The sequence below is a fragment of the Polychytrium aggregatum genome (assembly GCF_025602895.1).
Source record: "Polychytrium aggregatum strain JEL109 chromosome Unknown BJ171scaffold_55, whole genome shotgun sequence".
NCBI lineage: Eukaryota > Fungi > Chytridiomycota > Chytridiomycetes > Polychytriales > Polychytrium > Polychytrium aggregatum.
The window spans coordinates 234,998-259,138 of NW_026516257.1; the positions used below are offsets into that span (position 1 = coordinate 234,998).

At 57.0% G+C, this 24,141-nt stretch overlaps 7 protein-coding genes across 7 annotated transcripts; 3 read left to right on the top strand and 4 right to left on the bottom strand.

The window, feature by feature from the left end:
- The first annotated feature begins 87 nt into the window (after positions 1-87).
- Positions 88-5,379, top strand: BJ171DRAFT_524378 (uncharacterized protein). Its single transcript, XM_053112587.1, has 14 exons — positions 88-593; positions 830-919; positions 1,026-1,193; positions 1,349-1,414; positions 1,610-1,694; positions 1,777-1,858; positions 2,063-2,250; positions 2,424-2,529; positions 2,618-3,147; positions 3,279-3,606; positions 3,853-4,111; positions 4,204-4,345; positions 4,501-4,733; positions 4,829-5,379. The coding sequence occupies exons 1-14, from the start codon at positions 183-185 to the stop codon at positions 5,219-5,221; spliced, it is 3,081 nt and encodes a 1,026-aa protein (XP_052962677.1). The 5' UTR covers positions 88-182; the 3' UTR covers positions 5,222-5,379.
- On the bottom strand, positions 5,380-6,897 carry BJ171DRAFT_524380 (uncharacterized protein). Its single transcript, XM_053112588.1, has 3 exons — positions 6,191-6,897; positions 5,835-5,936; positions 5,380-5,559 (listed from the first exon to the last, which is right to left on the bottom strand). The coding sequence occupies exons 1-3, from the start codon at positions 6,737-6,739 to the stop codon at positions 5,407-5,409; spliced, it is 804 nt and encodes a 267-aa protein (XP_052962678.1). The 5' UTR covers positions 6,740-6,897; the 3' UTR covers positions 5,380-5,406.
- Positions 6,898-11,516, top strand: BJ171DRAFT_524381 (uncharacterized protein). Its single transcript, XM_053112589.1, has 18 exons — positions 6,898-7,282; positions 7,477-7,815; positions 7,966-8,029; positions 8,139-8,236; positions 8,344-8,576; positions 8,716-8,778; positions 8,854-8,961; positions 9,087-9,248; positions 9,389-9,427; positions 9,515-9,540; positions 9,621-9,752; positions 9,848-9,871; positions 10,003-10,182; positions 10,291-10,408; positions 10,557-10,685; positions 10,763-10,940; positions 11,107-11,133; positions 11,257-11,516. Exons 1-18 carry the CDS (start codon positions 7,153-7,155, stop codon positions 11,277-11,279), a joined length of 2,073 nt encoding a protein of 690 aa, XP_052962679.1. The 5' UTR covers positions 6,898-7,152; the 3' UTR covers positions 11,280-11,516.
- On the bottom strand, positions 11,517-14,035 carry BJ171DRAFT_524385 (BRCA1-associated protein 2-domain-containing protein). Its single transcript, XM_053112590.1, has one exon. The coding sequence runs from the start codon at positions 13,984-13,986 to the stop codon at positions 11,653-11,655; it is 2,334 nt and encodes a 777-aa protein (XP_052962680.1). The 5' UTR covers positions 13,987-14,035; the 3' UTR covers positions 11,517-11,652.
- A 553-nt stretch (positions 14,036-14,588) lies between these two features.
- On the bottom strand, positions 14,589-17,448 carry BJ171DRAFT_524386 (uncharacterized protein). The gene is made up of 6 exons (XM_053112591.1): positions 17,069-17,448; positions 16,605-16,896; positions 16,381-16,414; positions 15,367-16,270; positions 14,975-15,163; positions 14,589-14,827 (listed from the first exon to the last, which is right to left on the bottom strand). Exons 1-6 carry the CDS (start codon positions 17,387-17,389, stop codon positions 14,753-14,755), a joined length of 1,815 nt encoding a protein of 604 aa, XP_052962681.1. The 5' UTR covers positions 17,390-17,448; the 3' UTR covers positions 14,589-14,752.
- Positions 17,449-17,784: 336 nt separating this feature from the next.
- Positions 17,785-19,930, bottom strand: BJ171DRAFT_524389 (GPI mannosyltransferase 2). The gene is made up of 4 exons (XM_053112592.1): positions 19,531-19,930; positions 19,052-19,253; positions 18,639-18,819; positions 17,785-18,485 (listed from the first exon to the last, which is right to left on the bottom strand). Exons 1-4 carry the CDS (start codon positions 19,895-19,897, stop codon positions 17,844-17,846), a joined length of 1,392 nt encoding a protein of 463 aa, XP_052962682.1. The 5' UTR covers positions 19,898-19,930; the 3' UTR covers positions 17,785-17,843.
- A 519-nt stretch (positions 19,931-20,449) lies between these two features.
- On the top strand, positions 20,450-23,538 carry BJ171DRAFT_571534 (aspartic peptidase domain-containing protein; the record flags this gene model as incomplete). The annotated part of the gene is made up of 7 exons (XM_053113680.1): positions 20,450-20,847; positions 21,233-21,271; positions 21,499-21,862; positions 22,164-22,332; positions 22,453-22,730; positions 22,980-23,441; positions 23,483-23,538. Exons 1-7 carry the CDS (start codon positions 20,584-20,586, stop codon positions 23,536-23,538), a joined length of 1,632 nt encoding a protein of 543 aa, XP_052962683.1. The 5' UTR covers positions 20,450-20,583.
- Between the last annotated feature and the right edge of the window lie 603 nt (positions 23,539-24,141).

Below are 24,141 nucleotides of genomic sequence, written 5' to 3' on the forward strand. Positions count from 1 at the left end.
GCCACCACTGCCACGGCCACGTGGACAGGGCTGCTGCGCGCCAAGCTGGCCAGATCGGTGCAATGCCCGACTCGAGAGCCGAGCCCACCAGACCTGCGGTTGAGCCCGAGAGACAGAAACATCGGCCAAGGCCGGGCCGAGTATACCATCTTCGAAGACGCATTTGCCAGCCGCCTCCCAGCATGTCCGGCAAGCCCAGCGCCAGCCAGACACCCTTTGTGTTTCAGAAAACGGCCCTGGGCAGCGTCGCTGTGCCGACAATCCAGCCCCAACAACGTCTCCCGACCACCACCAACCCCAAGTCTGGGCCTACAGCTTTTGACGGCGAGACGGGCGACTTTCCGCCGGCTCGGGCGGCTGCCGAGACATCCAGATCCACGACCGGCCGAGCCCCCTCGAAACCGCCCCCAATGAGTGCGTCGCCGCCGCCGCAGTGGCCCAATCCCGCACAGAGCAGATCAGCGCCGCGCCGAGGCTCGGCAGACAATCTCGACATGAATCCGACACACGGCCTGCTGCATCGAATACCCAAAATGAGGGTCGAGGAGCTCACGGACCAGCTGATTCCGCCTCTGATGGTCTTCTGCGACGAGGTATGGCATCATACTCCAAAATCACTGCAGGATCGGATGCGTCCGACAACGGGGCAATCTGCACAGGATGAAAGGCCGTCGGGGATCAGCAGCCGCCAGGCAGATAAAAGCGTCGCTATGCACCGTTGGAGGGCAGCCAGCACCGCACCTCTCGTATGACTGCACGCTCTCGGTAGTCGCATGTACTCTGCGAAGGACAGTCACTGAATGCTGCTGATTGTCATCTGCATTCGCAGGCTGCTATGGAACAGCTAGTGGCCGATTGCGTAGCGTCGATCAGAAGCTTGACCCCCAGCAACGAGGACGACTGCGTGGCCCCCTTAGAGGTATGGGATAATATGGCTGGGGCCGTGCCGCTGCATCCGGACTTTAGAGCTTGATGAGCTGCTGCTACGGCCACTGATGCCTCCACTGATCTGTCCTTGATTTCAGCGACTGCAAGGACATGTCGATATCCTTACCGCAACGTTCCGAAAGATTCTGGATTCACCGCCATCGATTGCCCGATTCGTGGTCGAGTACGATGCCTCCAATACAGTGCTTGATAAGATTTGCTGGCCAACAACCAAGCTCATCGCTGAGTTCTTTACGACCCTGGCTGTAAGTTACGCCAGACACCTTGGCCGCTGGCATGAGGATCACTCCGAAGAGTTTACGGAGGTCCTGGACGCAGCGTCGATGCATTTTCAGCCAAAGGTCGCCCGGAAAGCTGTATGGCTTGGTGATCCGAATCCGCTCTTCGCAACCACATCTAGCCCTTGAAAACAACAGTATCTGAGTCATCTGCCGCCAGAAAGCGCCTCGATGACCTCGCTGGGAAGGTGGTGTATCGGACCCAAAGCATAGCGGTGGCCCTGAGCACATGCATCCGGTGACTGGTGCAGAGATGCACCGACGTCGCTCTGCGGATGGCGTCAGTCCCGCATGCATCTCCGATGTGAGCAGAGCTGCGTCATGCGGCCACGAAACGTCGCATCTGACCTCAGGGTAAACTCACCTTTGCAATGCTCTGCCAGGTTCTCGGCTTGCTCAATAACGGTGCAGAGGTTGTTTTGGATCGACTGCCGACAAACACATCAAGCTTGGCAATCGCACAACGATGCAAGTATCCTATGCTGATCATGCACCAACGGACTGAAGTGGCACCGCTGTAGCTCTGACAACATCGATATGGTCCTTTCAGTTCACAAAGCCATGGTTCTCGAGTTGCTGTCGCTTCTGGACAAGCCTTATATCGGCAGGGAATTGCGGTGTGTGCGACAAATGTAAGACCGCCCTGTTTCGCCCCTTGAGCGATTGATATCAATCAGCAGGCCTAACGGTTTGGTGTGGCTGGCCGACTCCCACAAGGCAGTATCCGAGGCTTCACTCCGATACACCACCGCTTTCCTGCACGTTTCTAATACCACCACTGCGCTGCTATTTTGCATTGCATTTACCACATACAACCTCCCCGTTTGATTCGCAAGCTGGAGGCTCCTGGAACTGTCGTTCCGCCATCGGTCGAAGCTGGATCCGTCTGGCGACACTGCGTCGATGACTGTCGAGCGTCTGTCACAAAATGCGGTTCAGATGTTGAGCAATTTATTCCGTATGGCGACTCAAGTTGTCGGAACGGAGACACACTCGATGATAATCAAATCCATTTTGGCGGCTGGTTCGTAGCGGATATAGCCTTGCATACTCGTGGGCATGGAAGCAAGCGCTGATGCGAAAGAGCCCAAGCTGCGTTGTAATGAGGGAATGCCGTTCTGGACAATCCGCGATGGCAGCGCGGGGGGCTTACTCTACCTGTCCAATCGCGTTTCATTCACACTTGCATTTGAGCAGCCTTATTCTTTGCGAACTGCCTCGAGCGTGTGATCAAGGCCTACGTCACAGAACTTCCAAAGGGCTCTATGTTTCCGAAAACTATGGATATTCTCTATTTCCTGAGGTGGGTCTTGACTGTGAATAGCGGCCACACTCGCTATCCCGCCGCTAACTCGCTCATGCGCGCAATCAACACGTCTCTGGCTTCCCAGCATGATCTATTTTTGCGACAATCATCTTGGTACCCTCAGTTCGATGTCGCTGTTTTCAAAGCTGGATGCAGTACTGGCTCTCCTGTCTTCTCCTGGCTTGGAAGAGAACCAGCAGGCATGGTTTCTTTCGAGTTTATGCAAATATGACCTTGAGTCACAGCGTGCCTACTCCCCTCAGCTGGTCAAGCAAGATGCATTTGCGCTTGCCAAGATCCAGGTCCTTATATTCCCACTCAGGAGTCTCCATATCACCCGGCCCGAGAACCAGGAATCTCTGGTTGAAGAAGTCACTGGCAGTTTGCTATGGTGCCTCGATCACAGCAATCCGTTCGACGCTGTACGTGTGCCCTCGAGCCAGGCGGGCACACTCTATTCTGGTCTTGTAACGAGTACTGTGGTATTTGCAAGTCTGCTCGACGAAGGATCCTTGAACGTCTTCACTAAGAAAATGACCCAGGCACTCATCAATTGCCACTCCGACCTGGTGTACACATTCATTACCGATACCATGTGTTTCCTTATTGATCAAAGTGCGTCCTCTGTCGTGATTCCAGCTCTTGCCGAGTGAACCATGTCGATGCTCTCCAAAATTGAGTTTGCGACCGACTCTGAGGGAGGTTACTGATACGTCTCTCCCGCACTGCGCCCCACCCGTGTCCAGGACCGGTCTGTACTTTCGAATGCTATGTGCGACAGCTGCTGCCGGGGCTAGTTGGCAGGGTATCAGCACACCACGCGCTGTCTGTGCGGCTGTCGAGGTTTGCTGGGCGGATCTCGATGGCGTTCGCCCACAAGCTCAGCCAGCGCGGTCCTGTGGACGCAACAAAGCTCCTGCCCGAAGGCGGACTACTCAAGAAGTTTCAAAGCACAGACAACGACTATGTTCAATATCGAATGGATATACTATCGCGCCTGGGATGCTCAATTGGATACGATATCCAACCGGCAGAGTCACTCGAGGAGCATGTAGAAGTGTGTTGGCGAATCTGGTGAGTGATCCTCGTGGCTACGAGAAGGTATTTCGAGGCACTCGGCTCTTGGCAGGCAAAGGCAGATCAATATCGAGCTCACTCACTCACTCACTCACTCACTCACTCACTCACTCACTCACTCACTCACTCACTCACTCACTCACTCACTCACTCACTCACTCACTCACTCACTCACTCACTCACTCACTCACTCACTCACTCACTCACTCACTCACTCACTCACTCACTCACTCACTCGCCCAGCACACGTCTGACAAGCTGCCTTGAAGACGAAAATTCTCCAAAAGAGGCACTCAGATGCTTCCATGCCGTGTCTGTCGCACTGGGCTGTCTGAGGCAAACGATTCAACCGAGCACAGTCCACCCATCCGATGCGCGATCGGTGTCGCATTTGGACTCAGTCTCAAATATGCTTGTGGCTCTAGTTGGAAATATCCATAGCGTCGTAAGCTTTACGCACACGCTCATCGCACTCCCGGAAGATGCCGAAATGGTCAACCAGGTAGGCATGGACTCGACATCCCCAGAGCTTTGGGCTGGCGAAAGCGACTAATCCGGCCGTCTGTGCCCCGGGCATTCGTCAATTCTCTCCAGATCTTTATCACAACGCAGACTATAGTCGAACTTCTCTGCGCAATTCGACACACGCTCTCACCGACATCAATCCAGCAGCTGGTTGAGGCATTCGTTGTTTGGACTCAGTCGCCCATGAGCGATATCATACCGGTGGACGATGGTATGTGTCTCCGATAGCATGGGCTCTGCGCGCATCGTGGCCGCGCTTTCCTCGCCGACCGCAGCCCTGCTTCGAGTTCCGTGGGGTCTCTTGCTCCCAGCGATTCCGGCTGCATTCTTCGCGATTCGGCTACGATTCTAACACCTGTCTCCCAGCGCTTGAACTGTGCTTTCGGCTCCTTGAGGATACTCCTGATGCGGCACAGCTCCTGACCGCCGAGTTTGGCCAGCTTCTTGAATACGCTGCCTCAGACAGATCCAGTTGGCTGACACGCCAACGCTTCGAGTTGCTTCAACCTTCGGATCCATCCAGTTTCCCGGCTGCTTTCAGCGAGCTGCAGCTTCGAATCCAAACGAGCCACTCCAGCCATGCTCTCAACCCCCTCCAGGTCAGTCGGCGGAAGGGTTGTGTTGATGCTGCGCGGGGTGTGGATGTGTTGGAGCAATGTACTAATGCAGCGCGGCGGCGGCTGACTGATTACAGCAAGTCGCACTGCCTCGCTCCCTTTACGTCGCCGTTATGCCTGCGGATTCTGGTTCAGCGGCACCGTTGTCCACGACAAATGTCAGCCTCAGCGGGAGGTACTGGCGCCCTCCACCAACGGCCCCCGAGTCCCCCGTGGAAACGATGCGGTCGCCTGGCCAGGGTGCAAGGAACCGATATGACGCAGCGTCCTCATCTGCACAGCCGTCATTTTCGTCGGCAGTGTCGCCAACAGCAGCATCAGAGTCAGCGGCTGAGATGCTGGATCAGAGCGTGAGCGTACTGATGGCTCATCTCCAGGACAACCGCAGCGGGCCACTGCTTGATGGCCAGCGGGAGAGACTGTTGGCGCTGGCATCGTTGCTGCAGAGCAAGCTCGGGTCTGGGAGATAGTCGGCGTCTCCCAAAGCCTCTTGGGAATCCGACCCAAGACATCCGCACTCTCTAAAGCACCGGTCTGCAAATCACCGTGGCCAAGACTGGCCAAGAGCACATCGCTTGTGTTCTTGAGGTTGCGGCCTCGAGCCGACGCCGCCCTCTGCGCCAGCCCATTGAAATCGATGGAGAATATATTGTGCTCACAGCTCGGACATCATACGGCTGACCGAGGCGAAGTAATCTGGGGCCAGGTAGTCCTTGAGCTCCTGCTTTGTGAGCCACGCGTGGTTGGATGCGATGCGCTTGTTGATCTCGACGTTGCCGCTGATGATATGGCCTTTCATGAAGAAGATCTAGATGCCGGGCAGAGGTGTGAGCACGTCGATACGGGGCAGTTATCACAGCACCACTACGTCCACACATAACCCCGTTTCGCCAAGCTTCATTCTCGGCTCCCAGTGGTTGGTCTTGCGCTCTCACAGCGCGGATTAATGACTGTGCTTGCATTCCGTCACGATTCCTGATAATTGTTGCCAATGTTCCTCCGTCTCGCAAGAACATGGTCGGCTTTGACATAGAGATTCGGCGGCGCACATGCGGCCGTAGTCGCCGAGGCTGGAGTGCTCACCTTGTCACTGTTAGCTTGGATATGGTGACCGACAGGTGCGTTGCCAACTACCCACAGCTCAATATCGCCTCCGCAGGTTTCCTCAGCGTGACGCTCTGCTGCCTGTGCTTGCAGGGATCGCGACCAATGGATGAGGTGAAGCACATCAGCGACGGCGCAATCATCCTAGGTTTGGGGCTTGATCGACCCAAACCAGCCCAGACCGATGTCGAGCTACCCTGCAGATACATCCACGCATCACGCATCCAAGCATTGCCGATCCATCAGAATCCAATGCACACCAAGCTGGGCAGGCTCCGATCGTGGTCCTCCACATCATGCCACGCCCCGTCCCCGAGTCGCGGGACGATCGCTACCTGTTTCAGGCTCTCGTCGTCCTTGACCGAGCCATCGGGAAGCTTCCATCCCTTCTTGTCTTCCGACACCGATGGGTCCTTGACGACCAGATACAGGGTCCGATGCAGCTGCCGGTTCAGCGACTGCAGATTGCCGGTATGATCTACATCCGTGACTCGATCAGCTTTCTTCAAGTTCTTCAGATCCGGATCTTCGATCTCGAGCGGAGCCAGGCCAGCGACACCACTGGCGAGTCGCTTCTGCGACTCGGACTCGGCCACCGCAGAGCCTTCCTGGAATCGAGCCTCGGCCACCGTTCCCTTCTTGAAGTAGAATTCCGAGTTGAACAGTCTTGACTCGCCCCGCTCGCGGGCGTCCCGGTATGTGTAGTAGCTGGACTCGAATTCGCTAAGCTCGCGCAGAACCACGGGATTGCGTTTCACCAGCAGCCCGACCCGGAGCGAGCCTGCGGCGACACTCGATGTCGAGAACGATGATCGGAACAGAGTCGAGTGCAGGACACGCACGATCGTGGATGCGGCTGACTGCGGCGATCGAAGAGCGGCCATTGGACTTTTCGGATGGTTTATGCGACTGCGGAAGCGGCTTGGTGTATTGGTGTATTGGTGTATTGACAGCCAAGAGACAGATGGGCTCGGTGATCGTGGGCGGCAGCAGCAGGACGGCACCAGGTCTAGGTGTGGGTGTGCTCGATCTGTCCTGCTGTCGCGGTCAAAAGAAAAAAAGCCATGCCCGCGCGGCTCGAACCACAGGCCCACCAAGCCACGCTTCCAGCCAGCCAGCCTCCGGCTCGATCCGGATCCAGCGGTGCCAAAGCAGTCCGGATCGTGGTCCTGGCGATCAAGCGCCTGCCTCTCGACTGACCAGGCATCCGCCGAGCCCGACGCTGCCAGGTGAGGATCTGCGGGACCAGAGGGTGTCGGCGAGATCGCAGATATGGGGGCGTGGTGGTGCAGATGTAATGGCCGTCCGCAATTGCCTCTTGCGTGGACCCTGCTCAGTGGCTCTCCTCGGCTCGCCAGCACGATCCAGCTCTCGGCAGATCGTCCCCATGGCCCTGTGTCGTAGACATGATGAGCCCAGAGCCACATGTACGCAGCAATCAAGGCCATGCATGCGCAATGCTCAGACCGAGTCAACGTCATGGCATCAGTTTGTTTTATGCCACGAAGCATCTGGTCGAGCCTTCGCATACTCACACAGTGATCTGCACGGCTCTTCGTCATGGCAACACCTCCGCGCGAAACACTCTCAACTGCCCTGTTCCCGGTTGGCTGTCTGCAAGCCATGGATTCCTCAGATGCTCAGCTCAAGCTCCTCTCCTCGGCGGTGCAGCACTCGCTCCGCCACAACTTTTATGAAAATGCAATCTTTCTGGCCGAAAAGCTGCGTTCGTTGGCTCCGCTGAGCAGCCAGGCGACCTATCTCTTGGCACAGACATACTACCAAGATGGGCAGTTGCTAGCGGCATACCGGCAACTGAGGAGCCATCTCGATGTGACTGTGAGTGCTGAGTCATCCACATGGTCGTGCCGGTACCTTCTTGCAAAGTGCTGCTACGATCTTGGAAAGTACGACGAAGGGGCCGACCTGCTGGCGAATATTGTCGAGACGGATGAATCGGGTAAGACATGATTCAAAGCCGGTATCGGGTCCCTGGTATCATTTGCGGCGCCAGTAGAGTGTGCGAGCGAATTTCATGCGCTGATCGGTGGGCCGTGTGCTATCTTTCTTCGCCAAACCTCTGCCAACTACCATGCCACAACCCATCCAGCAAGCATCGACATCCATGACTTCAGCATCGACATGTGCTTCTGCCTATACGGTCAACTGGCCAGGCAAGTGCGGATGCATGCGGCTGGTTTTGTGTGTCAGTCGAGCTTCTACGTCGATTGCACTGTCGTTTGTACTGCCCCGGGTTCTCAAAGTATCGCCTTGCATCACCAGGAAGCAACTTCAGAACGACATCGCTCTCAAATACTTTACCAAGGCCCTAAAGCTCAATCCGTTTCTATGGACAGCATTTGAGAGTCTTGCAGAGATAGGTAGACAATGACGTGACTGTGTTGCGACTTTTGATTCCGCATCGCCATGCTTGGATAGCCTTCCAGCCGCTCGACTCATAATTGCGTCACCGCATCGCTCCCCTAAGGCTTTGAGCCCCAACTGTTCAAGATCCACAAGGGCCTCGACGAGAGCATCAGTGCCGAATATCTCAAGAGCGAGTACTTCCAGTCGCAGGTGGCCCTGCAGGCATGCTGGAAATCCGAAGAAAGCCAGCGGAGCCACTGCATCGCCGAGGAGCTGGGCACCGAGATACACAGGGAAACTGCCGATCCTGTTGCTCAGCACCGACGGACTACGGGTGAAAAGGGAGCTGTAAAGGTAAATATCGATCTGACCTGATCGAAATGGGTTCCATCAGAAGATTTGTCTGCAACTAGTGCCGATGGCCAGATGATCTTGCGCAGTCATACCTCTGCAAACGCCGGAACTTTTCGTCTTTACTAAAAACCGTCAGCAGAAATCGCAGGCCCCCGTCCCCACCCAGAGTTTGCCTCGGCCTCTGACTCGCTCGCTGTCTCGGGTATGTTCCCCTCCGCCAAATGCACTGTTTCACGGAGTGGCACCGCATACTTGCTGCTAACAGGCGACTCCTCAGCAATCCGCAGCCTCGTCCTCGCTTGTGAATGAGCGAGAGAAGAAGCGCCCCAGATCGACCGTGGCACAGCGAGACAACGATCCCACAGAGCCCTCTCATCCAGATAATGTAGGTCTGGTCTTGTGTCCTCGGATGAGACAGGCAGTTGAGCCATGGCAGGTCTTTCCCTTTAGCGCGAGGGTGTACCATGTCTTGCTGAGGCTCATAATGTATCACAACCGTTTTTGGCGCAGCGTTCTATCTTGTATCAGCAAGCCGCAGAGGAGTTTATGGGCATCCTGGCACACATGAGCACCGGGTACTATAAACTTGCAAGATATCGATGTAACGAAGCAGTCGAATGCTTTCGGAGCATAAGCCCCCAGATCCAAGCCAGTGGGTGGCTCCAATGTCAAGTAGGTTCGGAAGTGCTTCTTGGTTTGCAGATACCGGCTTGGTGTGCAGATTCCTGCCTGACAAGCTGGCATACTCATTGGACTCGTGCCTTGCGTGTCTACTCACTATCGTTTGCCTCGATTGCCAACGGTGGCCTCAGATTGGACGAGCATTTTATGAATCTGGGAACTTCAAAGAGGTGAGCGACCTGCACCGGACATCACAGCGAGTCGCAACCCGCCAGTTGGGCTAATACGCACTCTCCATTGTCCCCTGAACCTTGCAGGCCGACGCTGTGTTTCGTCAAGTGCGGTAGGGTACAGTCGTCGATGCCGAATTGGATCTATAGTACACACGTGCTGCTGTGATTTACTAGGATTGCCATCCTGCAGTGAGAACGAGCCATGGCGTATGACGTGCATGGACATCTACTCGACGAGCTTGTGGCAGCTCAAGAAAACCGCCGAGCTCAGCTATCTTGCCCACGATCTGGTCTCTGTCGATCGCAAGGCTCCCGAGGCATGGTAAGTGGCCAAACTGGACGAGGTTAAGGGTTGCTGTGACGCCGAGTGCCTTGGCTCTTATCACCACCGTTCATGTCGCTTGTTCGCCTCCCCAGGATCGCTGTGGCAAACTGTTTCAGGTTCGTATGACGCGGTGGCCAGTTCGTCTGCTCGCACACAGCGCCCTTGGCTCGATCACTTCGTACGTGTGTCCATCGCTTGCGCTGCAACGTCATCTGATCATCCTGCTATGATATTCCTCTGCGAACAGCCTCAAGAGCGAGCATGAGATGGCATACCGGGCACTACAGCGCGCAATCCAGCTCGATCCGTCCTATCCCTACACATACACGCTGATGGGCCACGAGTATTACTCGGACGGTGACTACGAACGCTCGGTCCAGTTCTACGAGAAGGCGCTCTCCCTCGAAAAGTCCTGCTACAGTGCCTGGTACGTCTGGATAAGCTTCACTGTCCATATGAGTCGCCCGACGGTCAGTCGCTGGGCTTCGGTTCGTATTTGACCAGAAACATCCTGACATGCTGTGCCCACACAAAGGGTCGGACTGGGCTGCATCGCTATCCAGCAAGAGAACCCTCAGAACGCACGATACCACTTTGAGCGAGCCCTGCGGATCAATCCGTTCAATCCGGAAATCAACACCCACCTTGCTTTGGTACGGGCACTGCGTCCTGTTCCAGCGCACTGTATCGTTAGGCGGCGGCGGCTGTGTGTGGGTGAGTTGACCCCTGGGCCAAAGGCTGCCTCATTCGCTCACCAACCAACTATACTCCTCCTACGATTCCCTGCGCTCCATCGATCAGGCTCATGAAAAGTCCGGGAACATGGCCGAAGCCTTAAAGTACCTCAAGCGAGCCGACAGCTGCGAACCCAAGATTGCCACCACGGCATTCCGGCGCGCCCGGATTCTCTACGGCCAGGGAAAATACAGTGTATGTTTTTGCGGTACTGTCCGAAACCAGCATTCTGTCGTCAATTTACTCAGCAAAGGTGTCTCATCTGGCCACAGGAGGCTCTGGCTGAGCTTGAAGAGTCAGTCCGGAACGTTCCAAACGAGTGCAATACCCGCTTCCTGATGGGCAAGATCTACAAAAAGCTCGGCGAGCCCCGCAAGGCATTGATGTCGTTTACCTCAGCACAAACGTACGGGAACTCAAAGTCCTCGAGCATCATCAAGGACGCCATAGGCAAGTCCGCACAAAGACGCTGATCTCATACGCACCTCTGCATGCGACGATTTGTGGGTGCATCGCATATGCTGATTCCATGAGTGGTGTCAAACCCGCCGGAGTGGCGTTCTCTGGCCATCTGCGACTTTCTTAACCATCCGATCCCCTGTGGCGTATCAACCAGAGCGAGTCAAGATGGATGACGAGCTGAGTAAGTGATGATCCAACCCTTGTCCTCGCTTTGGCCACGCATGGCCATTGGTTGCTTCCGGTCATCAGCCGCCCACAGCCGTTGTCGGCACACAAATTTAATGATGTCGCGCTGCCTTTCCAGGTCCGGGTGAACTTGGCCTGTAGTAAGGATCCACTGCTGAGCAACCTCTCGCGGTAGATCACAGACCAGTCTCCATTGAGTCGGCGCCGCTCCTGTGCGGCCCATACTCTGCGGCGGATCGAGGTGTATAAAGATAGCCCACGGCACTCGCACTGCATCCGAGCATGCTGCGGAACAAGAACGAGAGAAAAGACTTGAACAATGCCCAGCTTTGGATGGAAGTACTCAGGGACACACTGAATAAACCTGTATTTCTCAGGGTCCAGCACAAGTCGCCGATCAGCCCAGCGACAATGTGTCCCAGTTCATTTCGCGGGGGCAGGGATAACGCATTCAGTCATCGAAAAAAGTCCCACTAGAAACCCATCACGCCCCGAGTCTGGTGTACCCTCCCTCTCATGACTTGCGTGATTTGCCCTTTCGCCTTGATGAGGTCGACGGAGCAGGCGGCCGGGGCGCATCGTTGATAACGACGGTGCCCTCTCTCAGCTCGTCCCTCAGCTCCGAGTTCTCGACCCGTTGCTGGGTCTCGAGGTAGAACATAAGGTCCTTGACCTGCTCCTGCAGCTCCTGGATTGCAGCGGACTGCTCTTCGATGATGCGGTCGCGCTCCGTCAGCTCGCACTTGAACTTTTCTTGGTGTTGCCTGAGGTTCTCGTTCATGTGTTGCTCCTCAGTGAGCCGGCGCTCCAGCTCCTCGATGCGTTCGCCAGACTTTTCGAGGCGCTTGTCCAGGGTTCGGCGCTCCTTGGAGATCTTGCGCTCGCTTTCCGACTGCCCTTTGAGAGTGGCCTCGCGCTGTGACATTAGCTGAGCGAGCTGCTCAAACAAATCTTGCGCCTCTTGCTGCGTCTTGCGGATTTGTGTCTCGTACCACTCCCTCTGGCTCTCGAGCTGGCTGGTAAGCTGGTAGGAGTACTCGAGCCCGATCGAGTCGATTTTTTCTTTATAGTCCAGGTCGTCGTTCGCACCCTTGCCGTCTGCAAAGGCGCAGTCGTCGGGCGAGGCGTATGCACCAGAGCAGCCTTCGGGAAAGAACGCACGCTGATATCCCCGATCGCGAAAGTAGCCGCGAGGCTCCACGGCGTTGGGGGCCGGCAGCTCGACTAACTTGCCATCGGCCTTGTTTTGGATCAATCGATGAACGTATCCATCGCCGGCGTAGTCCCAGACGCGCTGCGTCTCCAGCTCAAGCGAGTACAGGTGGTTGGTGAGCTCAAAGTGCCGCTGGGCATGCCCGGACTGGTATCGGCCGCATCCAATGTTGCCACAAATCAGGCAGATCCACAGACTCTCGGTCGAGCCGCAGTCGGCGCATTCGTTGAGGGTATCGGCCTCGAACTTGGCCGCGTTCTGGGAGTACCGGCAGACGGGACAGGTGCTATCGCCCCACTTGGCCAGACACTGGGCGTGGAAGGTGTGGTGGCAAACGATGGTGAGCAATCCTGTGGCGGAGGCATCCATGCGCTCCAGGCACACGGGGCAGTTTGGCAGCTCGACCAGGTGACCTGGGTGCGCCGAGCGTGGCGAGTAGTGCGTCACGATCCGGACACTATCGCTGGGCGACGGCTCGCCTTCGCATGGTGGTCCGGGATTGGTCCGAGCAGTCAGGAACACGGACGCCGGGTCGTCGGTGTTGGCCGGGAAGGCGTAAGCAGGAATGGCATGCGAGCTGAACTTGATCGATTTGATGTAGACGACATGACAGATGGCCGGCTCGAGCGAGCTGAAGGGACGCCCGTTGTACTCTTTGTAGAAGCGGTCGGCGTGCCGCGCCTGCCTGAACCGGATGAGGACCAAGAAACGATTTGGCGTTGCGTCGCGGATGATTCGGATGTTGGAGACAAACTTTTGGTTGGGCCCGATAAAGTTGAGGATGTCCGGCGGGGTCATGTAGGTTGGGACGGCCAGGATGGCCAGGATCGTCCCGGTTCCCTTGGCGTCCTGGAGCTGCGTGGGGGTGGCGGCCGATCCATCGGGATTCAGGGGAATGGCCACGACGTCTGGAGAAGCATCGTCGTTGTTGCCGCTGTCGTCGCCGTGAGCGACGGAGGTGGAAATGGCGGTGTCTTTGGCAAAGTACTCTCGGACGTCGATTGGATCGCGATATAAATGGACAATGCCGGCATTCAACTGCGACTTGCCCGAGGCGAAAGGCACAAATAGGCCGCTTGTCGGAACGATCTTGGGCGAGAAACCGGATGATCTGGGCGCCAACGTCTGTGGCAGGCGCATCGATGGGAGATGCTCGGTCAGCGAGACCGAAAGATCCTCGCCGTTGGCCGCGAGCGGGCTGCCGATGGAGTGGGAAGGGTCATCGCCCTGACCGGAGAGCGTATCATCACGAGGAATGTGCTCTGGCGAGTCTCGGCCGTCCTTGGCCAGGGTCGCCTCGTCGTTGTCCATTGGGTGGCAATCGAGATTCGGTTCAAGGTATGCGTCGACGTCTATCTCTGGATCTGCCACATCGATCCATTCAACCGTGATGAGTCCACAGCGGGCGTCTCTCCGAAGATCGCCAGGGAGGTAGCGCTTATGGATCGGAAGGTCGCCCTGCTTGCGCTTGAGCTTTGCAAAGCGTTTGAAGGACTTGGAGCGGTAGGACGGAAGAAGATTGGTGTCGAAGAGAGAGGCTGGATGGCACGGCTCGGGGGCGGGCTCGGAGACGGGCTCGGCGTCGCTGGCGGAGTCGGCGAGGATCTCAATCCAGAGGTGGTATCCCAGGCTCATGAAGGGCGAGCAGATGGAGGCCAGGGCCGCAGCCGAGCCGGGGTTGGGCCACGTCCGCCTGAGGACACCGAGCGAGACCGGGGCGAGAGGGACGCGAGGAAGGCGCAGCGAGAAGGGCGGTCTCGTTGGGGTTCTGGGATGCTTCCCACGGCGCGGCGATGGGACAGCAAATACCGGGAATCAGGTTGCAGCCGCATGCCTCGACGGAGCCGACCGGCGGAAGCACTGGACGCTTGTCAACCAAATCAAAGAGATTGCCAACCAGTACGGGAAACAATATCACGGCTTGCCCGCTGGGCCTACAGTCAGTCAGCGGGGTTCAGACATCTGAAACCAGGAAGGAACTGTCCCGTTTTTTTCTGGATAGACTGTACACTTTGCAAATGGGACACTCTCGATCCTATACGCCAGTGTAGCATGTGATGAACTTGCGTCCAAATGGACGACATGCAATTCAACCGATTACCTCCCAGTGAACACCACCGGTCGCTCTCCGGTCTCTACAATCGACATGCACACTGGTACTCTTGGACACACTGAATATGGAGGCAACATTCCTCAGGCTATGGATGAAGGCGTAGCACCGCATCACAGAATGGTCACGGCCGGCACGATGGTATTGGGAAACAAATTATTCGGCCAACGACCAAAACCAGGGTGTCCCGTTTTTTTCTGGATCGACTGCAATGGGTCCGGGTGACCCGCTGTCGTGCGAATAAAGCGCACCAACGTCGTAGCTGAATGCTACATCCGAGGACAGATCAACTCAGGTACTCCTTGGCTTCTTCAAAATGCTGTGCAGTGTGCCAATCTCACGTCGGTACCTCCGGATGCCAAAGAGCTGGGCCAGAGATATTCAAAAGTCGCGGCGTGTCAGTCTATCCGTCACATTCGATTGATATCTGCCCAGTCATGCGTGTGCAAAGCAATCTGATAGGCGTGTCGAAGTGCAAGTCGTCTGCGTGATATGAAAAATGCTGATACTTGCCTGAGTAAGGTCATGGTTTTGCCGACGAGGATTCTCCACATGTGGGTTGATGTCGGCTATCAGCCTCTGGATCATTTCGAGACTCGGGACACCGTCGGGACCAGGTGGGTTTGGGAAGGGAATGACTTGCCTGTCAACTCGAATAGTAGCAGAGAACGAGAGTGTTTTGTCGTCGTTGATCTTCTTGACCTTGTAAATCCGAATCGGGAAGCAGCGACCGAGCAAGAAGAGGTGTGGAAGGAGTCGTCATGAGTCAGCGAAAATGTCAGTCGGCCGCCAGAGCACATGGTTCTGCCGCATATGGTGGTATCCGATCTACCATCATGGCTCCAGGCTGGCTACCAACGCGCCTGGCACAAAACATGACAGTCTACAGCCACAGTTGCTCATACCCGGAAGTAGTATTTCAGTGTTTGGCCTTGTCCAGCTCTCGAGAGATAGACCCGTGAGAGAGGCGGGCAGTAATATAGATCGTCGTCTTCCCGGATCAGCTTGAAGACAATCAACCTCGCAAACAGCGTCATATCAGGAACGTCTTCCTCAAGTACGTTTTGTTTGCCACCCTTGCCTGTGGAAGCGCGAGTGCTGGTGCTGCTTGTTTGGACAGACTTTTCGGCAGCGGCATTGCGTCGAGTAGCGCTTTTGGAGGTGGCCATGCTTTGGGCTTTGCGACGGCGATCGACTCTCTTGACCCTGTCCGCAGCGACGATGTCGAGGTCATCTTGGCTATAGATGGTGTGCTGACCATTTTCGCTCTCAGTCAAACTCTCCTCAGCTGCAGAGCGACGGTCGCCGAAGATAATCTTGTCCGATGCCGCTTGCGCTGAAGAGCTGGGAGACCCGGCCGAAAACTCGACGGGACATGAATGTGTATTTGCAGCGGAAGCATCGGCCATTGCTTCACTCGGTTGCATTGCATCCACGGACTCTGGACTGAGTTCATATTCTGGACTGCTCTTGGATGATACGCTCGTCAAATCGCTTGGCGAATCGCTCGAAACGGAGGCATAAGTGGCCCATGAGTCTTGCATCGATTTCAGAGCGGGATCTACAAGCGTTGACTCCTGTATCTCGAGAGGCGCATCCGAAACTACGGGCGACTTTTCTCGCTCGGCGGGGGACTCTTGGTTGTCCATGGGCGAGTAATCTACATCAAGCGGCGGCTGAGAATAGCCTGGGTTCGCAGACAGAGGCGAATGCTTTGACTCGGCCGACACCTGAGACCGATATGGCTCTGCGGAGGTTGGCACATCCTTGGGCTGGTGATCCGGCGACCGGCCTTTGTTGTCATCCCGCCTATATGCAAGTTGAATCGCACATGGAGAAACAGAAGCATGGGTGAGAATGTTGGGATGCGGAGGGCATCTTTGACGAGCAAACGCGCCAAGCTGCTTCCTGTTTTGTACCGTATTGGCTTGCTCTTGACAGGTGTTTGAGTGGCTTCGCCCAAAATTCCTCGTAGTTGGAGGCCTTCGGACGAGTGACGAGTGGATTTGGATATCAGTATGGGCACGTACGGGCAGAATCCAGCGATTAGCAGGAGCCGGGAGAGCGACGGGGTGGGCATAATAGGCCATGGCCTGCTCGGCAAGGATCGCTGGATATTGGCCGTCGCTCCTGAAAGGAATACCATCTGGATTCTCCTCTCTCATCCCTCTCGCATGGCCAACCTTCCAATCGTCATACGCCTGGCGATGCCGCTCATAGTTGTCGGCTCTGTTCTTGAGAAACTCGGCAGTTTTCCGCCCGTTAGCGAGCTCGAGCTGGAAATCATCGATTGCACGGTGCAAGTGAGAGCTCCGCAGAAACGAAGCCGAGGCGATACCCTCTGCATCCAGGGCCTCGGGCGGCAGCAGCCGCGAGAGCTCATGGAGGTCCTCAGCAGAGAGCATGCTCCTGAGGCTTTCGTCGCGGAAAACAGACTGTAGGGCACAGGATGGGGGGGGGAGCGGAAACGATGCGATATGATAAATCGGGAGGCAGTGGGCTTCACTTGGTCCGAGCGATTCGTATGGGCATGCATGGCAGGGCAGGGGCGGTCGATCGAAGATGCATATGCATTTGTCGAAGAGAATAGGCGGCCGATCTACTGACCGCCAGGTCGATAGACACCAAGGGCGAGTCTGGCTGGGAGAGCGCATATTCAGGAGTCCACTTGAGGGCAGCCGGCCGACGCCCCCGCTTCCGACCCGGGGTGGTTTGCTTGATGGATGAGACGCCGTCGACAGAGCTGTTGTTGAGAGGTATTGGGACGCCCGACATGCGGGGCACCGCACCAGCGGTCTTGGCTGGGGATGGCGGACGTTCAGGGGAATCGCCGTGGCTGTGAGGCAAGATCTGGGCAACGGGCTTTGAACCGGGATCTGTATCGGACGCCTGCTTGGCCTGCCGTCTGCTCGGACGGGTGCTGGCCATGCTGCAACGACCGAGCGGGGACGCAGGGGGGCCTGGAGAAGGCAACGGACAGAGACGACAACCCGGCTTGGAGCAAGAGGTCGGCATGATCACCCGAGCGCGTGATTGCAGGCATGCAGACACGACCAAGCAGACGTTGTGCTGTTGCTGTTCGTGCGATGTTCTCTGGAGCAGGGGCCGAGCGCCGATTGTCTTTGGACAGCAACACCGAGCGGGATATGGCTTTTCAGAGGTTGTAATGGGAGCATCGCGATCCAGACAGGCAGTGTCGATGCAACCAGCAAAGCGATCTGGGCGATTCGGCTACTGACCGGCCGAGGAGACTCCCTCGACAATCGCCCGGGCCGTTGGATCGTGTAGGAAACTCTCATGCGGCTCACCCCGCCACAACGATCATGGCAATGGCAGTATATTGGTCGTTGCGCATGTCCAAGGACACGACAGGACGCCGCTGTTATGCCGGCGGATAAAATGCGCTGAAGAGGACAGCACCGGCGAGGGCAAAGCTCACAAAGTAACACACATACACCTTGCCGAGCATCAACCGGGTGCGATTCCATTCTGCCACGTACCAGAAAACACCTGGCATGCAGCTCAGGAAGCGGATGATCACCTGGACATGCATCATGGTCATGCAGTACACAAGCATGACGAGCCACAGGACGATGTGTGGGAAGATGGAGTCGTAGGACTCCAGCGGTGCTCCGGCCCGGTTCTTGGTCGAGCTTGGGGCATTTGAGGCGCTTGAGGTGCCTGTGACGCTTGCAGCGCTTGTGATGCTCGAGTATCCCAGTGACCACAGCCGCCTGCTGTCGGCGCTCAGGTACTGGTATATGGCGACCGCAGAGAGTATGGCCACGGGCATGGCCATGGTGAAGTTTCCAATCTGGCCCGGCTCGTAGTAGCGCAGGAATCCGTTGTTCCAGTACTTTTCCTGGACGAACGAGTAAATGAGCGGCACGGTGCGAGTGCACCAAGGACGGGAGGGGGCATCTGGAGCGCAAAAGAGCTGGAAGCCATAGAGTTGGTACAGAGCAAAGCCGCTCCAGACGATGCCGGTGTAAAAGATGGCCTGTGCAACATTGAATGCTCGGCTCTGGAGTGACAACAAGTGAATGTGGTGAGCCAAGGGGCGCAGGCGGTTGAGCATTGTGGCCTGCAAGGGTCCGAATGGATCCCATGGAATGGGAGCGGACAGAGGCCCGCAGATAAACGCGAACTGGACTGGACATTGACAATTAGGTCATACCAGCAGCCGTTTGGGGCGTCGTCGAAGGATCAGTTCGTAGATGAAGAAGCCGGCATAGAGTATCCCGTTGGATCGGATCAGGCCTGCAAACGACCACACCAGTGCAGCGCGCAGGTACTGTCGCCGACTTAGGAGGAGCATCCCCGTGAAGGTGAACAGACAGAAGGAGCTCTCCGAGTATCTGGAGATGAAGATGGAGATGGAGATGGAGATGGAGATGGAGATGGAGATGGAGATGGAGATGGAGATGGAGATGGAGATGGAGATGGAGATGGAGATGGAGATGGAGATGGAGATGGAGATGGAGATGGAGATGGAGATGGAGATGGAGATGGCGATAATGAGGGTGAGTAATCGAGATACAGCAAAAGACGAGGATGATAGCTGTGGAGTAGATGCTATATCATGCTTACATGGACGACATGATGATGCTGCATGGGAGGAATGCAAAGCACAATGTAGCGGCGTAGGCGAGCGAGACATTGCCCGGCATGAGCTGGCGAGTGAGTGCAAAGAGCACCATGGCGGCACAGACAAACGACAGGTTCGAGACGAGCACGCCTGAAACCATTAGCAGCGTTTTCCAGGACATAAGGCCCGAAAAGATGGGCCTGACTGCAGAGGATGCCGATGTCGATGCCGATGCCGATGCCGACGCCGATGCCGATGCCGATGCCGATGCCGATGCCGATGCCGATGCCGATGCCGATGCCGGTGTTAAAGAATGATCATGATCCGCCCCACGAGAACGGTGGATGAAGGATGTGACAAACATAGTGGTTAAAGGCGGATTACGCAGCATAGCTTCACAAGCCATATTCATTCTGCTCAGACCAGATCAACCTCTGCTCAGATCAGACAGGCTCCTCCAGCAATGGTCGCGAGTTCTTACGAAGCAAGGCCCCGGCGTTCATGAGCAGCGGATATCCCGGCAGAAAGGCAAAGTCCTTTTCGTAGATGTATCCGTACTCGGCGATGCGGATAAAGTGAATGGCATCCCAGCTGGCCAGCGGCACGAGCCTGGCCCGCACCCAGCTGTCCCAGGCACCCCGGGCGCCATGGACCAGATAGAGAGCGCTGGTATCGTAGGGCGGGACAACGGCAGGGGCCAGCAGGGCGATGAGCAGGACCACCAGCCTGATCAGCAGGACACGGCCCAGCAGCGACGGCCGGGAGGACGGCTCTGCTGCAGCCGCAGACGCGGGGGTTGCCAGGACGGTGCCTTTGGCGGTCTCGGCATAGCGATCGGAAGGGGACATGGCAGGGGACGGCGACGCAGCGATGACGACGACGATGGCCGCAGCAACGGCAGCACAGGGTTTTGGGCGGCCGCAAAACGTGGGCGGCACACGTGTGGCTTGTGCACGGCTGCGCAGGCATGTGTGTGTGTGGCCTCCATGTGTGTGGCGCAGAGGGCAAGGCGAGCCACGCCGCAATCTGATTGGCACAACGTAATGTGCAGATATATATGCAGATGTATATGCACATATATATAGGTATGGGCACATGTCGTGTCAAATATATGGACACATCGTATGTGTCGTATCTCTATCCGCTGTGCGCTTGCATCTCGCCCGCCGATGGCTCCCAGCATCCAAGGCCAGCATCCAAGGCCAGCAAACATGGCCAGCAAACATGGCCGGTCCACGCGACGGCCGCCGGCCCGAAGCGGCTGCCCCGTGTCACCGTGCGCGTCGCGCCGTGCCCCTGCCCTGGCCACGTTTTGCGGCCCGTGTGCATCCCCAGCACGATGGCCGCGCGGCTGCATGTCCCCCGGATCGGGCCTGGTGGATGCCGGTGCACCAGCGTCGCCGGGCTGAAAAGGCCCATCGTCGTCGGCCTCTGGCTTTGGTCTTGCTGCGTCTCTGCCGGAACCCTTCCTGGCAGCACTCCCTCTCCCTCCCTCCAGGATCGCCTCCCTCGCCTCTCCCTTCTTCGGCCCATCATGTCGACCAGAATGAACTGGGTCGTCCTCTTGCAGTGTGCCGTCTGGGTCGTCCTGCTCCTCCAGCTGGCCGTCCAAGCGGCTCCGACCACGCTCAATCGCACCGATGCGTCGGGAAGCTCGCTTTCCAGAGGCGTCATCCGCTTCGAGCGAGCCCAGCGCTCCCAGAACGCCTCCGTCTCCAATCAAATCGGCAGCCAGGCTTCGTGGATTCGCTCGAGATACCCGTCGGCCAAGAGCGGCTCCGGGGCCCTTGTCACCCGTGTACGTTTGTCAATCGTTTTCCTCACCCGTGCCTTACCCCGAGAGCGCAGCCGGATCGATCACTGCCTGCTCTGGCTTGACTGGTGACGATTGAGCCTGGGCGGCAGTGATCAAGCCAGCTTGCGATCCGATGCCATCTGTCGTGGTCGCAGTCTGCCAAGTTGCGAAATCGGCCACCTGTTGCATCAGGCGGTGGAGAGTCTGCTTAGTGGTGTCCGGCCATCGACGGGCACACAAGCGAGCGTGGCTGTATACCTGCTATGACTTACTGAAACCCATGTGACACTTCCGGGTTGTTCTCCGACATGCCATGAAATGCTATGAAATGGCGCGATGCTGGTGCTATCAATCCTGCGAAACCAATCGCATGCCATCCTGCCACCAGTCTGTCGCCTCCAGCATCGTCGACGCCGGCGATATGTCTGTAAGTGCCCATCGATGACAGCGTTCCCACCACTTCCTTGCGCTTTATACAGCTCGTTTCATCGGATGGCTTCCATTCGAATGTACATCTCATCCAATCGTGTGCAGCATACCGTTTTGGCAAGCCGATCCCACGCCGACGCTTGCCGTTACAGGACAGCACGTCACCAGGACACATTTGTCTAATTCTTGCGCTCGCAACCCCCTCCCCTCCTCCCGCTTTCCCAGTACTTGGCCAACATCCAGCTCGGTACTCCCGGCCAGGGTTTCCTGGTTGTTCTGGACACCGGTTCCGCCAATCTGTGGGTGCTCAGTTCCCAGACTGGCAGAGCCGGACCAACCTTCGACCAGTCAAAGTCCAGCACTTTCTCGCTTCCCTCCGGTGGATCAGGCGTCTCGATCCAGTACGGCACGGGTTCGCTACAGGGGAACATTGGAGAGGATACTTTCAGCACCAGCGGCATCACTATCACAAACCAGGACTTTGTCGTTGGAACTTCGGCAGACTCGGTGCTTCAGTCGCAAATGAACACTGGAACGGCCTGGGACGGCATCTGGGGTCTGGGATTCCCGGCCTTGGCCTTTGCCTCGGGTGAGTTTGAGCTGCAACCTCAAGGCGATGTGGGGTATGCAGAGTAAAGCGGCGGTATGGCCCTGAGCCCGAACATTCTCGTGATGATCCTCGCTGGATCTTCCGAGGATTCTGTAAACGCATATGCGCTTGCAATGTTCACAGCCAACACCCAGCGTCCCCTGCAGTAGTAGCTGCCACTTGCTCGATAGCGCACGTCGCGATACACCACGTCCTCGGTCATGGCCGATTCCCATGGCGTTGACCGATACATCATCTCGTTCCACCTGCCCTGTCCTGCGCCACATCCGTCCTCCTGCAGCTTCTGGTGTCCGTCCGGTTCCTCCTTACTCCAACATGATCTCCCAGGGCGCTGTCCAGTCGTCGACCTTTGCCTTTTGGCTCGACACCACTGGCCCCACTGGCACTGGATCGGGAGAGTTTGTTCTCGGTGGCTGCAACTCGGCCTATTATACTGGATCCGTCAACTGGTAAGGCCACCGTTGCTTGTTTCTGGATCATTCGCGTGTTTACCTTCTCCAACTCATCCACTCACTCATTTGTGTGGCTGACTGGACGGAATGCCTCCCTCCCCCTGCTTGGCTCGGCAGCGTCCCCGTGGTGCCCTCTTCCAACGGCTACGATCAGTGGCGTGTTGCACTTGGCGGCATCACCCTCGGAGGCCAGGCAGTCTCGACCGGATCCGCCAACGCCATCTTGGATACGGGCACGTCCTTGATTGGCCTGCCCACATCGATCGCGTCCTCAGTGTTCTCGATCTTGGGAGTCCATCCCGACTCGAGCGGCACTGTCTCTGTTTCCTGCAGCACCGTCTCTTCTCTGCCGACGATCCAGTTCCAGATCGGCGGCACCTCCTATTCTCTTGCTGGTAAGCGATAAGCCCATCCTGCCCTGCATGTGCTTCGTCGGCTCCTGCTATCGTCGGCTCCGAGCCCTGCCCCCAAAGACCCAGCATTGTCAGAGTCGCTTGGATACGATGCATTCTGCAGCTTCGTCACTGCAACGTCCTCCGGGCTTGCAGACCGATGTTCGGATCGCCTCCACCCTGTATTATCTTGAACGCACTCATAACGACTCGACTCCATCCTCATTGCTCGTTCGAAAATACTGTCGCCAGGCGCCGACTATATCTACCGCGACCAAACGGGCAGCTACTGCTACATTGGCTTTGTTGATCTCGGCGGCTATCCTGACGTCATTCTCGGAGACACGTTCCTGCGCAAGTTTTACAGCATCTACGACATGAGCCAGAACCAGGTCGGGCTCGCTGTCTCGGCTGGTGGCGCTGCTCCTGGTGGCTCCCTGTCCAACTCGGCTTGTGGATGCGGATCCCAGGGCACTGGTGCGGCTCCCGACCCCGCTGGCGGCATCTCGACCTCCTCAGCGGCTGCTTCCAGCTCTGGCGCCCAAGGCACAGCGCAATCCACCACCAGAGGTGCAGCATCCTCGACTGCAACTGCGGTCGCTGGACAGACCTCGGTTGGGGCGCCCGACTCGGCATCCCTGATTTCGTCCACCACGGGCGACGGCACCACCAGCACCAACAACCCAGTCATCTACATTGGAGCCGGTGTCGGAGGTGTTGCTCTTCTTGTTGTCGTTGGGTTGGTGGTGCGCCAGCGCTCGGCCTCCAAGAACAAGGCCCAGGCCGTCAAAAAGCTCTCGATCGTGGGTGAATCCGACATTGGCAAGCTCTTGGCCTGTAAGGAGTGAACAAGCGCAAGGACGAAGACCAAGTGCTTGGTATGAGCTTTATTAGCTTTTAGCCCCGAACACCAAAGAACAAGTTTTGTTCGAACTGGTGTTCAACATAGGCTCAGACATGCAGGGCTATTTATAGACCGGGAGAAGGTCGAGGGGCAAAAGTGGGCGAGAAGGGTGGAGCATCACAGAGAAGCGAGAAGGGGGTGCGAGAGTGGCTGGTGTGCAAGCGAGAGAGGCTTGGCACAGCCCGGGGACATGTGCCGAGCGGTGGGGGAGGCAGGAAACCAGTAGACGCGGGTGGCAACGGCGCGTGCTCATGCATGGGGGCAAACAAACACGTGGGGACTCATGATTGGTGCGGAGGGCGAGAGCATGCGGGACAATCTCATTGGTCCGTTGTGATGCTGGTCATCACACTATCTCCTCCTTAAACTACGGCGTGTTCCATCTTGAGTTCTCCTGGGGCCAGGCTTGTCTGGGTAGCGTCGGTGGTACTCCGCGGCCACCGTTGGGGCAAAGACAATGTCGGCGGGCTCCCAACTTCGATCGGTGACCGGGTAGCCTTTCCAATCGAT